Here is a 14,241-nt window from a genome sequence, read left to right as displayed (position 1 = left end):
CCTGGTGCTATGAACTAGCCAAGCAGTATAAATGTTTTAATTGCTCAAGATTCTCCTAACCAAATACTTCCTAGGAGGAACTTTATCAGAGAATCAAAGAGAGAACATTAGGCAAGAAGAACACTGTTAGATTTTTAGGCTGCCAGAGATGTCAATGAGCTGGATAAAAGCAGAGCACATTAAAGAATTAATCAATCTCCTCATGGAGTTGTAAGTCAGAAGGAAGAGAAGAACTCAGAGAAAAACAGAAGGATCCCATCAGATGTCAAGCAAATGGGTTTAGCATTAAAATCACGTATAGAGCTACTTCTCTAATTCTCCATGCATCCTAAAAGGAAAGACAGTTGGAGCCCTTCTTATCTATTAGGATAATAAAATAGCAAAGTATCAAAACCTCAATTATTTGATGTTTTCTTCTTACCATGGCTATCCTTTTTCTCTTTGATTAAGTAATATATGTAGCCTATAATTACAGACAGCAGAGGTGGATATCACACTGCTAACAACGACTTTCCAAAAGAATCTGCTTTATGACTTCTTGTGTAATATTTTGTTTCAAATGTCTCAAAATAATAAAGTTTATGAAGTTACTTTGACTTTTTGTCTCATACATACATGTGCACACATCACACATACACACGCATGCATGCATGCACACAAACACAAACATATACACAGGTCTTTTCCTGAATCTTTTGATATTAGGGCTCATTATTCCTAAATAATTTTAGTATGTATTACTTCCCTTAGGCATATTCTCTCACATAGCCATAGAGAAACCGCTCTTATATTTACAGTATGTTTAACTAACCTATATTCCAATTTACCATTTCACTTAGAGATACCTTTCTATGCTTTTTCTTTTAGGACAGAACCCAGTGTAGGCTAGGGATTGCAGTCAATGGTCATATTTCTTTAGACTTCCATTTTTTTTCCATAGCCTCTCTTTCATACCATTGTCATGTTTGATTTTTAAGCTATGGCTCTAACTTGCTATTATAATCAAGCATTTCTCAGTTTTCTGAGGAACCTCCAAGCTTCCTCTTCTTTGAAACCTTAGACTTGTTTTCAATCTTAGAATTTTATGGTCGTTTTCAGCAAGTGCTAAAACTAGAAAAGCCAACATTATAAAACAAGATGGCAATTTAAAACAAAAGTTATTTCTTTAATTATTTAGAGTTCAAATTATCAATAAAGCACCCCTACAGTCACTCAGAACACAATAAAAAGGAAATGCTAAAATATTACATCTCATACTTCTTTCTAGATTATGTAAAATCTGAGAATATTCCACATGAGCCCTGCCAAGACAGCCATTTTCTGAGCATTCCAAATGGCAATGCTCTCCTTTTCTTTTTCCTGCTGAAATCTGATTTTCAAAATGTGCTTAGCATATCTCATTTTACAGTCATTCCTTTTAAGCCAACCTTGAAAAAGGGTAATCAAAGAAACTTCAAAGAAAAAGAGGAATCAATAGACCATCCCTTCACCAGAGGATACGAACAGTAATGCAGTAAAGCAAACGTTGTCTTTTGTTACACTCTGGTTTAGAGTATTACATGTAACAAACACAGGGAGTGTGGACATGTAAGATATGTAAGGTAACTGTAGGAAATACATGTCTTGTGCATGTAACAGAATCCTTCCATGAACATGTCCCAACTTAAGTACAGCAACTCTTGTTTATGGGTATGTATTATACAATGTAGTTCTATTTTTTAATAATTTTTAATACTTAGGCCTATGTGAATTTAATTATCAACAACTATGATTTATTAAGGAACATTAGCACATTTCATTATGTAGGCAGATCTACATAATTTTTAAAATATCTACCTAGCATGTTGAGAAAAAAAGAACAAACATCTTTATTGTCTGTAAGTATACAAACAGCTCTCCACACATGAACTTCTGAAGTTAAGTAGGATTTCAAAGGAAGTTACAGCTTTTCTTCCATATTATGTGTCAGATAATCTTTCCAAACTAAACAGATGACAATTGGGAAGGAATTCTCTTAGTGCTAGTCAGCTTTGCTGTCTTCCTTGTTTGTGTGAACATGAAATACATATTTGCCAAGGAAAGGGGAGAGCAGAGAGCTCCCCATGCAGTCCCAGGGAAAAGCCAGGTTAATGGGGAGCTGGAGCCATACACAGTGATGGGTTAATCATGATTCATGTGCACAGTGCTCAGCGTTCCATGTAACAAACGCCCACGTATGTGACCCACCAAGAAAGGTGTGTGGTCAAGCATCGATAGGACTGACAAGTCTGTCATGTCAGAGGAGGCAAGACCTATGCCAAAGATACATTCTGTGTTTCACTTTTGGGACACAAGCTACTATTTCCTGTGTAAGAAAGGTGATTACCCCAAGGCCAGAAAAGGCAGAGAAAGTCTAAAGTAGCCCACTCAGAGAAACCACGTTAAGAAGATAAGGTGCCTGGCATTGACCCCAGCCACTGCAATCCCCTGTGGTTGCTCTCGAGACAGGGGATAGGTGCATGGCACTAGAGACCTAGCCATAACTGCCTGACTGTGTATGCCCCAGCTTCATGAGCAGCAATAGATAAAGAAGACGTGGAGCATTGCAGACAGTGAATGTCACGGACTTAGCTGACAAAGAATGCTCAGGTAAACAATCACACCTATGAAACACATCACTCTTAGTCAAGAGCTGGGAATATAGCACAATGGTAGAGAACTGTCCTCACATGCATGAGGCCATGAGGCCACTTTCACACAATATTTTGCACCTCAATAATTAATAATAGTAACAATAATAATAATTCTTACTCGAGTTCCACAGGGCTCTCTCTTTTTTTCAACTCCGATTTTTAAAAATCAGTCTAATTAAAACTCAAAGAACAAGAGATAAAACTTAGTGCTGAAAAAATGAACACCATTAAGTAGAATTATATTTTAGATAACTGCACCCATCTATGATATTCCAGAGGCTTAGCTTCTGGCATATCCTTTCTAATAATAACAGTGAATAACCTAGGTTTGTCATATGAGAATTTATGAAGTATTTTCAGGTACATGATTTTATTTCATCATATATATAACTCTTTGAATCCTCAGTCAGAGGCTTATAGAATGAAAACTGAGTCAAAGAAGTCACATGAATAGCTCAGGATTGAAAGTCTTGGAAGAAAAGTATTTACTCTAGGCAAGCAGAGACTTAACGGCTAGCCTGAGCTAATGACCTAGATCTAAGAATGCACATATAACACAGGTAGCATATCAGACGTAATCGTAACCAATTGTGTGATGCAAAGTACAAGTGGACCACTGTGCAGTAAACTAAAAGATGCATAAGAACAGTATGCTCTGAAGTGTCTAAGAAATAAATAGTATGTAGAATAAAGAAGATGTGTAATAAACAGTATGTGCCAAAGTGCTGAACTTTCCACTTTAACAATATCTTCCTTTGAAAATCTTTCATTTTTATTATACTCTGGATAATCACTAAAGGCTAATCTCAGGGGTCTTATAATTTCTTAAAGTTAAACAAAGTAGGTGCAATTTCAAAGTCTTTTAAGGTGTGATTTAATGAATGCCAAGCATCTCAAATCCACAGGGGAGAATTAGCTCAGCGTAGCTGGCTATCTTCTGAAAAAGAAGATTAGCATGTGCACCATACCTTGCTGAGCTCCCAGCATTACTTATGAGGGTTGATGATACGTGTCGCTGTTGTCCATAATTCTGCACAGATATCTATGGTTTTAAGGGTTCTCTGCCCTGTGCTTTGCCACTAACCATGTCTCCCCAAACATTGGATCACTTCCATCTCCTTTTAACAACTTCCCATTAAAACTCATGGACCATATCCTGTACTTAATGGGCTGTTAATATTTTAAAGCTTCTGTAGTTCTACTGTAAATCCCCGGTCCCTACTGCAATGTTGAAAATATATACAAAAAGATTTCCCCAGCTGACACAAAGAAATCACACAGCTCACATTTTGACAAGCAGTAAACTGTCCTAGTATATATAATAGCAATGTAGCACACAGTGACTGTGGTAGCTGCATATCAGAAAGCATTGTATATTGCAGTGCACATGCAGACATTTCACTGGCTTCACGCCACATACTTGTCATTTCAGCCCAGCATAGGCCACAAAGCACTTGCTTAATCACTAACATAGCGCCTGAGTGCTTAAAAAGCAAAAACTAATATTAAGTTAATATGCCAAGAGACTTTAACCTGATTATTTATTCAGTTAAGAAATACAAACATGTAAAACATTAATTCAGTCATTTCATTTGATTATCTAAAGAAAGCAAATTGAAACTCTGAAAATGTTTGGAAAAAATCACTTTGGTGGACAAGGGGTGTAAATTAACAGACAAGTTAATTTTTTATTTCTTTTACCTAAAAAATATATTGAAGTTCAGAAAGAGAAATATTAAGATAAAATTTTACAAAGCTTAAAATATCTTCTTCATAAGATACCTTGGTCCTAAGAAAGGAACAGTACTATCTGACAGGCCTTTCACGAGCTGTCTGCTTTCCCCTGCTCACTCCCCACCTTACCCTTCTCATCCTTGCTCCTCTCTCCCTGGCTGCTTTTTCTATCTTCTATTATGATGCCCCTTTCTTCCTCTCTGACCTCTAAAACACTGAAGCAATGTAGATTCAATTCTCAGAACACTCCCTATAAGAATTTGAGTTCTACTTTACTAGCTTTAAATCACATCTATATTCTGATGTTTTAATTTCCTTACCACAGTACAGCCAATTGCCTACTTGACATTTCCTCTTGGGTACCTAATAAGCATCGTAAAGTTAGCAAGATTAAAATCCCTAAGTCTTGCTCTCCCCCTATAAATTTGTTGTTCAACCATGTTTCTCTTTTTAAAAGCAACTCCATAATAGGTGGGAGGGGCGGGGCTCGTCAGTGTAAATTTTACTGATTTTTCCTTCTGTCAGCGGTGCTGTGGTTAAAGCAGGAGGGCTGGAATGAAGATCCCTATTAGCAGGCATATGCTGAGGAGGTAGATGGCTAGCCTGTCACTCCAGCCTCAAAAGTAAGAGGGAGGCAGGAGGAGAGGTTAGGTGGTAAGGATGATAGTATAGCAGAAACAAATTTGAAGTTCAGTCCTGGTGAAAACCTTGGAATATAGCAATAATGCTTAAGGAGTAGACTTTATATAACCAACTAAGTAAAATGCCAGTGTGTTCTTAATTACCAGGTACTGAATGCCAAACTACTCATAAGTCATTAACCTAAATAAATATGGATAAAATCTGTAAGTAATGATAATTGTTAGCTGTCTTTTTCTAAATTAAGTTGCATATATTTGCAATATATAATGTTTCAATGCATTGATTTATTGTAGGATAGCTAAGTCAACCTATTTAACATATGCATTATCTTACATACTAATTTTTGTGTGGAAACAAAGAGGTGCTTAAAGTCCATCCCTTACTGTGGAGTACTGACCCATAAGATGGACCTCTATCTCACTCACCCTTCCTCCTACAGCGCAGGGATCATCACAAAAGGACTGTGAAGACTGCCAAAGGCAGAGATAGAAGAAGACTGCCTCAACAGTGTGCTTCTGGACATGACAGGGAAGAACCTCACAGAGGCTGTGACAGCAGACAGAACAGCTGCGTAAGATTGAACTGAAAAAATCATAGCATAGGTAGGAAAGGGATTCATGAAGTCCAACACCTAGATAAGGAACTACTGGCAAGCAATGGCGGTGTTAGTTTTCTTCATAAATGTGCCCGCAGAAAGGCTACCCATTCTGCAGTCCATGGTCCTACACACATGCATATAGTGGCAGTACTAAGTGGAATGGCTGGGCTTTGAATAAAGAGCACATGAGATGGAGAGATGGCTCAGTATTAAAAGTACTGCCTGCTCTGCCAGAGGATATAGACTCAATTTCCAGCACTCACAACAGTCTGTAATTCTAGTTCAAGGGATCCAGTACCCTCTCTCTCCAGGTACTAGACACACTGCCTCCCCCTGTCTCCAAAGTACATTTTTATCTAATATCTTCAGTTTCTAAACCCATTAAAAATTACATTTGTCTCTGGATGGCCTTTCCTTCAGTCTCTGTTCCATTTTTTATCACTGTCTTTCCTTTGGACAGGAACATTGCTGGGTTCAACATTTTGAGATGGGTGGGTTGCCCCAACTCTCAACCAGGGACCCTGACTATCTACTGGAGGTGGTCTCTACAGAGTCTATCTCCCCTTTGTTGGGTATTTCTGCTAAAGTCATCGCTGTTGGGTCCTGGGAGCCTCTCACTTCCCTGGAGTCTGGGACTTTTTAGTGGCTGCCCCAGTTGCACATCCCCCACTGCTCCATGTTTCTCTTCAATGTCCTGACCCTCTGTACTTCTCTCCTGTCCATTCCAATACCTAATCCTGCCTCCCCCTCCTCTCTCCCTCCCAGGCCCCTCCCTCCCACTACCTTTTGTGGTAATTTTGTTCCTCCTTCTATGTAGAATTGAAGCATCTACACATTAGTCTTCCTTTCTTTTTTTTTCCTTTTTTTTTTTTATTAACTTGAGTGTTTCTTATTTACATTTCGAGTGTTATTCCCTTTCCCGGTTTCCAGGCAAACATCCCCCTAATCCCTCCCCCTCCCCTTCTTTATGGGTGTTCCCCTCCCCACCCTCCCCCCATTACTGAACTCCCCCCAACAATCACGTTCACTGGGGGTTCAGTCTTAGCAGGACCAAGGGCTTCCCCTTCCACTGGTGATCTTACTAGAATATTCATTGCTACCTATGAGGTCAGAGTCCAGGGTCAGTCCATGTATAGTCTTTAGGTAGTGGCTTAGTCCCTGGAAGCTCTGGTTGATTGGCATTGTTGTTCATATGGGGTCTCGAGCCCCTTCAAGCTCTTCCAGTTCTTTCTCTGATTCCTTCAACGGGGGTCCTGTTCTCAGTTCAGTGGTTTGCTGCTGGCATTCGCCCCTGTATTTGCTGTATTCTGGCTGTGTCTTTCAGGAGCGATATACATCCGGCTCCTGTCGGCCTGCACTTCTTTGCTGCATTCATCTTGTCTAATTGGATGGCTGTATATGTATGGGCCACATGTGGGGCAGGCTCTGAATGGTGTTCCTTCTGTGTCTGTTTTAATCTTTGCCTCTCTATTCCCTGCCAAGGGTATTCTTGTTCCCCTTTTAAAGAAGGAGTGAAGCATTCACATTTTGATCATCTGTCTTGAGTTTCATTTGTTCTAGGCATCTAGGGTAATTCAAGCATTTGGGCTAATAGCCACTTATCAGTGAGTGCATACCATGTATGTCTTTCTGTGTTTGGGTTAGCTCACTCAGGATGATATTTTCCAGTTCCAACCATTTGCCTACGAATTTCATAAAGTCGTTGTTTTTGATAGCTGAGTAATATTCCATTGTGTAGATGTACCACATTTTCTGTATCCATTCCTCTGTTGAAGGGCATCTGGGTTCTTTCCAGCTTCTGGCTATTATAAATAAGGCTGCAATGAACATAGTGGAGCACGTGTCTTTTTTATATGTTGGGGCATCTTTTGGGTATATGCCCAAGAGAGGTATAGCTGGATCCTCAGGCAGTTCAATGTCCAATTTTCTGAGGATCCTCCAGATTGATTTCCAGAATGGTTGTACCAGTTTGCAATCCCACCAACAATGGAGGAGTGTTCCTCTTTCTCCACATCCTCGCCAGCATCTGTTGTCCCCTGAGTTTTTGATCTTAGCTATTCTCACTGGTGTGAGGTGAAATCTCAGGGTTGTTTTGATTTGCATTTCCCTTATGACTAAAGATGTTGAACATTTCTTTAGGTGTTTCTCTGCCATTCGGCATTCCTCAGCTGTGAATTCTTTGTTTAGCTCTGAGCCCCATTTTTTAATAGGGTTATTTGTTTCCCTGCGGTCTAACTTCTTGAGTTCTTTGTATATTTTGGATATAAGGCCTCTATCTGTTGTAGGATTGGTAAAGATCTTTTCCCAATCTGTTGGTTGCCGTTTTGTCCTAACCACAGTGTCCTTTGCCTTACAGAAGCTTTGCAGTTTTATGAGATCCCATTTGTCGATTCTTGATCTTAGAGCGTAAGCCATTGGTGTTTTGTTCAGGAAATTTTTTCCAGTGCCCATGTGTTCCATATGCTTCCCTAGTTTTTCTTCTATTAGTTTGAGTGTGTCTGGTTTGATGTGGAGGTCCTTGATCCACTTGGACTTAAGCTTTGTACAGGGTGATAAGCATGGATCGATCTGCATTCTTCTACATGTTGACCTCCAGTTGAACCAGCACCATTTGCTGAAAATGCTATCTTTTTTCCATTGGATGGTTTTGGCTCCTTTGTCAAAGATCAAGTGACCATAGGTGTGTGGGTTCATTTCTGGGCCTTCAATTCTATTCCATTGGTCTATCTGTCTGTCTCTGTACCAATACCATGCAGTTTTTATCACTATTGCTCTGTAATACTGCTTGAGTTCAGGGATAGTGATTCCCCCTGAAGTCCTTTTATTGTTGAGGATAGCTTTAGCTATCCTGGGTTTTTTGTTATTCCAGATAAATTTGCAAATTGTTCTGTCTAACTCTTTGAAGAATTGGATTGGTATTTTGATGGGGATTGCATTGAATCTGTAGATCGCTTTTGGTAAAATGGCCATTTTTACTATATTAATTCTGCCAATCCATGAGCATGGGAGATCTTTCCATCTTCTGAGGTCTTCTTCAATTTCCTTCTTCAGTGTCTTGAAGTTCTTATTGTACAGATCTTTTACTTGCTTTGTTAAAGTCACTCCGAGGTACTTTATATTATTTGGGTCTATTATGAAGGGTGTCGTTTCCCTAATTTCTTTCTCGGCTTGTTTCTCTTTTGTATAGAGGAAGGCAACTGATTTATTTGAGTTAATTTTATACCCAGCCACTTTGCTGAAGTTGTTTATCAGCTTTAGTAGTTCTCTGGTGGAACTTTTGGGATCACTTAAATATACTATCATATCATCTGCAAATAGTGATATTTTGACTTCTTCTTTTCCGATCTGTATCCCCTTGACCTCCTTTTGTTGTCTGATTGCTCTGGCTAGAACTTCAAGAACTATATTGAATAAGTAGGGAGAGAGTGGGCAGCCTTGTCTAGTCCCTGATTTTAGTGGGATTGCTTCAAGTTTCTCTCCATTTAGTTTAATGTTAGCAACTGGTTTGCTGTATATGGCTTTTACTATGTTCAGGTATGGGCCTTGAATTCCTATTCTTTCCAGGACTTTTATCATGAAGGGGTGTTGAATTTTGTCAAATGCTTTCTCAGCGTCTAATGAAATGATCATGTGGTTTTGTTCTTTCAGTTTGTTTATATAATGGATCACGTTGATGGTTTTCCGTATATTAAACCATCCCTGCATGCCTGGGATGAAGCCTACTTGGTCATGGTGGATGATTGTTTTGATGTGCTCTTGGATTCGGTTTGCCAGAATTTTGTTGAGTATTTTTGTGTCGATATTCATAAGGGAAATTGGTCTGAAGTTGTCTTTCTTTGTTGTGTCTTTGTGTGGTTTAGGTATAAGAGTAATTGTGGCTTCGTAGAAGGTATTCGGTAGTGATCCATCTGTTTCAATTTTGTGGAATAGTTTGGATAATATTGGTATGAGGTTTAGTCTTCCTTCTTAAGTTCCATATGGTTTGTGGGTTGTATCGTGGGTATCTGCGCCCCACCTAGGGATCCATCCTATCTACAGACACCCAATCCCCACACTATTGCTAATGCCAAGAAGCACTTGCAAGCAGGAGTCTGGTGTGGCTGATCCCCGAGAGGTTCTACCAGCACCTGACCAATACAGATGCAGATACTCATAGCCAACCATTGGACAGAGTCCTTCCCCAAGTTAGGGGAAGGACTGAAGGAGCTGAAGGGGATTGCAACCCCATAAGAAGGACAATATCAACTGGATCACTCAGAGCTCCCAGGGACTAAACCACCAACCAGAGTGTACATGGAGGGATTCATGGTTCCAGATACATATTTAGCAGAGGATAGCCTTATCTGGCCTCAATGAGAGGGGAGGCCCTTGGTCCTGTGGAGGCCTGATGTCCCAGCACAGGGGATGCTAGAGAGGTGAGGTGGGAGTGGGTGACAGGGTGAGTGGGTGAAGGAGCACCCTCATAGATGCAAAGGAGAGGGGGTGAAGGCAATGGGACAAGAAGGGAAGGTTGTGGAGGGGTAGCCAGGAAGGGGGATATCATTAAAATATAAATAAATAAAATGATTAATAAAAATATATAAAGATAAAAATTACATTTGCAATTGATGATTGTGAAAGTAATTTTATAATAAAATTATAGGGTGTGCTTACAGGTGAAAAGAATTAAATTAATTATTAACAACAGATCAATAAAATTTCGTATCCTCTGTACTTACTGTGACTAATGAAGGATGCCATGTCTACTAGTGTTTTAGATTTAGTCTATTACTTCTCTAGACGATGATTTCTGTTCACTCTACTTGTTCCTGAATCTATTGTTATAATTCAATAAAAAACATATGAAATATTAATAATTGGGCTTAAAATAAAAAATAAAACAAAATACAGTTCACTGCTACATTGAATGTCTTCAACTGAAAGAATGATAAGTTTATGTACAGAAAAGACTCTCTAGACATCTTCTCTGAGTCAAGTCACAATACCTTAAAGTGCCACATACCCTAGGAAAAGAGTATCTCTCTCTCTAGAGGAGCAAGATGGATGAAAGGTATCAGAGTGAATGAATCTTGCAAATTAAGTTTCCGTAATTTACAATTCTTAGCTAAAGCATTAATGTCTTATCACATACTTTCACAACTACCCAACAGCATAAAGAGCTTCTTTGCAATGGATATAGAAAATGTCGTACATTTACATAATGGAGTATTATCCAGTTGTTTAAAAAAAATTCACAGATAAATGGATGGAACTAGAAAAGATCATCCTGAGTGAGGTGTCCCAGACTTAGATAACTACAGATATATTCATTTATATACGAATATTAGCTCTTAAATCAATGATAACCAAGTACGATCTGGAGAAATGGAGGATAGGTTTAGAGTAAGAGACTGGGAAGATTCATGAATCTCATCAGGGAAGAGAAATGGAACTGTTAAGGATGGAGGGGCTAGAATGGGAATATCAAGTGTGGAGGTGGAGGGAAGAATGGGACAGAGACATTACAGGGAGAGACCATTTGAGGGCTAGTATGGAAAGCTAACACTGTAGGATCTTCCTAAAATATATACATATACATCCAAAGGAAGTATAAATGAAATCACCAAGTAGTCAGGGAGACAGAGCCCTAGCAGTCCATCTCTTGTCACCAAACGAGGCTTTAGTTCCAGGATCAGTTTATGTCTGATTGAGCTGTTGGCCAAAGGGGTCCCATAAGCCCCAAACAACCTTATCTGTTGCCAAGACTATGGTTGCTTTTCATAAACTAATGGCAAGAAAACCCCAAAATACTCATTAAATGTGGAGAAGTCCAGCTGGTGCCTACATAAAGCCTTGACCCCTACATTTTATTATCTTTGGTACAGGAAGGTACTCTGCACGCTACCAAAAAAGAATTAGACACAGCCTCAGCCACGAGGCCTTCGATCTGCAAGATATCCAGCCTGCAAAACATGCACACAACGTGTGGCATAAGCAATGTGTGATCAGACTTAGCATCCTCTCCATGAGTGGAACTGTATTCAACACTGCCGGAGTGACTAAGAACCTGAGATTAGATAGCCCAGGGACTAGTATGGAATCAAATATTATTGTTATAAAAGAAATCAAAGTAAAAAACAAACGGAACAGTAAGATGACACCCTACTATACTCTGATCAGAGCCTTGCTCAGCCATTGTCAGAGACACTTCCTCCACAACAGATGGGAACAGACACAGACCTACAGGCAGTCATTGTGCAGAAAATGAAAGACCTTGAAGCACTCAGCCTAAATGAAATGGTTCCATCAAATTCCTCCCCTCAGGATTCAGGAAAGTTATTTTCAAATCTCAGACATCAAAATGCCACTCAAAGTAGCCCACATAGCAAAGAACTGAAGAGAAAATTAGAAAACTCTCTTGGTAACTTCAGAGTTGAATGTTGTAGGGTGGTGAACTGCTCAATCTGCTTCTTACTTAAACACTTGTAAATCCTTAAGGACACTTCAGTCATTTGCTCAAAAAGGTGAAAATCCAGGGAAAATGTATTGAAGTTGTATAGTTGTGCTTATATGTGGCATGAAAAGAAATACATAAACTATGTAAAGTCTGTGATCATTTTGATAACTATAGAGAATAAATGATTTCATCTGATAATTTCACTAACACTAACTATATCCATTTACTTTAGTAAATGACCAGTTTCTAATTAGCATAATTCTAGTATATTTTTAATTCCTCAAGCATATTAGGGAGCCTTTCAGGTATCAATACAGTAAGGAAATAGAGAATTTATCAGACAGTTGCATCACAGCACAAGTACAAAGAATCATAAAATCCAACTTTATTCAGCAAGAATATGATAAAATGCTCTAGTTTATAATATGAGAAATATGAAATTAGTTAAAAACTATTCAGAAACTCTATGATTCAGTTAACAGAATTTTTTCTAAAACTTAAATCACATTATTTTACTATCAAAATTCTAAGCATATGCATGGATATATTAAATATGTTCTTGTGGAATGAAAAGAAATAAGATAACAAAGCTATTTCACACAGCCAAGATAGTATAAAGTTTCTATCTGCTGACTGTTCATTGTTGTCACTTTTTGTCTTTTATTGGTAAATAGTTAAGTGCTCAAAAATACTATATTAGGATTATTAAAGTATCATGTTTCTATCCAATCATAACAAATACATGGATAAATTAGAACAAACATTGGCATGGTGGGACACAGCTGCAGGGCTATTTGGGAGGCTAAGACAAGAAGACAGCTGGAGCCTTTGTTCTAGATGTCAGCCTGAACATCATGGGAAGACCCCACCCTCATAAGTAAACAAAGGAATTAAGTAAAAAGAACAAAGTCTTTTTTCATTTCTTAGTTGAATGACCTTAGAACACTTATTTAACTATTTTAATTAAGTTTCCCTATTTCAATCATGCAAAACTCCTAACAATATATAGTTTTTGAGAACAAATGCAAAGAGCTTTGTAAAACTAGAAAGCAGTGACTTATTATAGGATAGTGACTTTTCTTGAGAGAGAAACTTTATAAACAGTATGACAAATCTGCTTCTTGAAGCTCTTTTATTCATATGTATGTATACCTGTGTGTGAATGTATGTGATTTGCTCCAGTAGCCATAGAAGGTATCAGACTCTCAAGAACTGTGGCTGTGGGAAGCTGTAAAAGTGCAGTGTGCACGCTCTTCTACAAGGGCAGTGCAGGCTAAACCACTGAGCTATCCCTCCAGCGCTGGATATGCTTCTTTCCATTTAAATGCTTACTGTCAATAACGTAATTAAATAGACAACCAATCTCCTCCTCCCTTTTAGTAAATTAACATAAATCAACACAACTAGGAAGTACATAGGAATAGTTATATTTTGTAACCAAAGTGACAACTTTTTTCTCATACTTTTAAAATTTTGCTTTCAGTATTTTCTTTAATTAACAAATGACATCTCTATGTCTAGGTAAACATTATAAACAGGACTTACAAGGAGAAAAGTTATTTATTATATTTCTGAATTAAATCTTAACTATTTCTCCTTACTTAGTTCATTTGATACAAGCATATTAATATAAAACTAAATTTTCACAATAATAAAAAATAAATTTCCACTTTGCTCTTCCTATACTCATTACCTGAATGAGGCATAGAAAGAACCAAATATAGTTATAATATCAAGCAAACACAAGAATCAAAGGAAAAATACTTGCAGCAAACCATACCTAGTAATAAGAACTGCATTATCGTGGTGGGCAATCCCATTTTCTGGAATGGTGTTTCCATCACTTTGGTGGGAGAGAATGGATTTCTGCCATTTACAGAAGCTATCGAGGGACTTGTCTGCATGATGGTTTATCTCCAAGTTTGGCTGCAATACAACATGCATACCAGAAATGTTCCAAACAAATTACTAAGGTCAGTTGTCAAAACTTCTGAAAACTAAAGTGGGGCTATAATTAGACGCAGTGGTTTCTAAGAAGAATCTCTTGCCGATTTTTATCTCCAGAACATCTGACCTAGTGTTCATTTAATTTATTACTGAACAGACTTTCCTTCCACTTTCAACTTGAACAGTAAAGAGAACATATATGTTCATCAGCA

At 38.3% G+C, this 14,241-nt stretch overlaps 1 protein-coding gene across 9 annotated transcripts in view; it reads right to left on the bottom strand.

The window, feature by feature from the left end:
* Adamts6 (ADAM metallopeptidase with thrombospondin type 1 motif, 6) overlaps nt 1–14,241 on the bottom strand; it is a 211,818-nt gene that overhangs the window by 167,594 nt on the left and 29,983 nt on the right. For 7 of the 9 annotated variants that reach the window (XR_005500311.2, XM_039102547.2, XM_039102548.2 and 4 more), the window contains one exon: nt 13,863–14,008. The exons of the other annotated variants lie outside the window; for them this stretch is intronic. Coding sequence is in view for 6 of the 7 variants with exons in the window: in XM_039102547.2 (XP_038958475.1) it covers nt 13,863–14,008 (146 nt within the window). In the remaining variant the exon portion in view is untranslated. The remainder of the gene's footprint in view (nt 1–13,862; nt 14,009–14,241) is intronic. 9 annotated transcript variants of the gene reach the window in all.

The sequence above is a fragment of the Rattus norvegicus genome, chromosome 2 (assembly GCF_036323735.1).
Source record: "Rattus norvegicus strain BN/NHsdMcwi chromosome 2, GRCr8, whole genome shotgun sequence".
NCBI lineage: Eukaryota > Metazoa > Chordata > Mammalia > Rodentia > Muridae > Rattus > Rattus norvegicus.
This window is presented reverse-complemented; position numbering and strand designations above follow the sequence as displayed.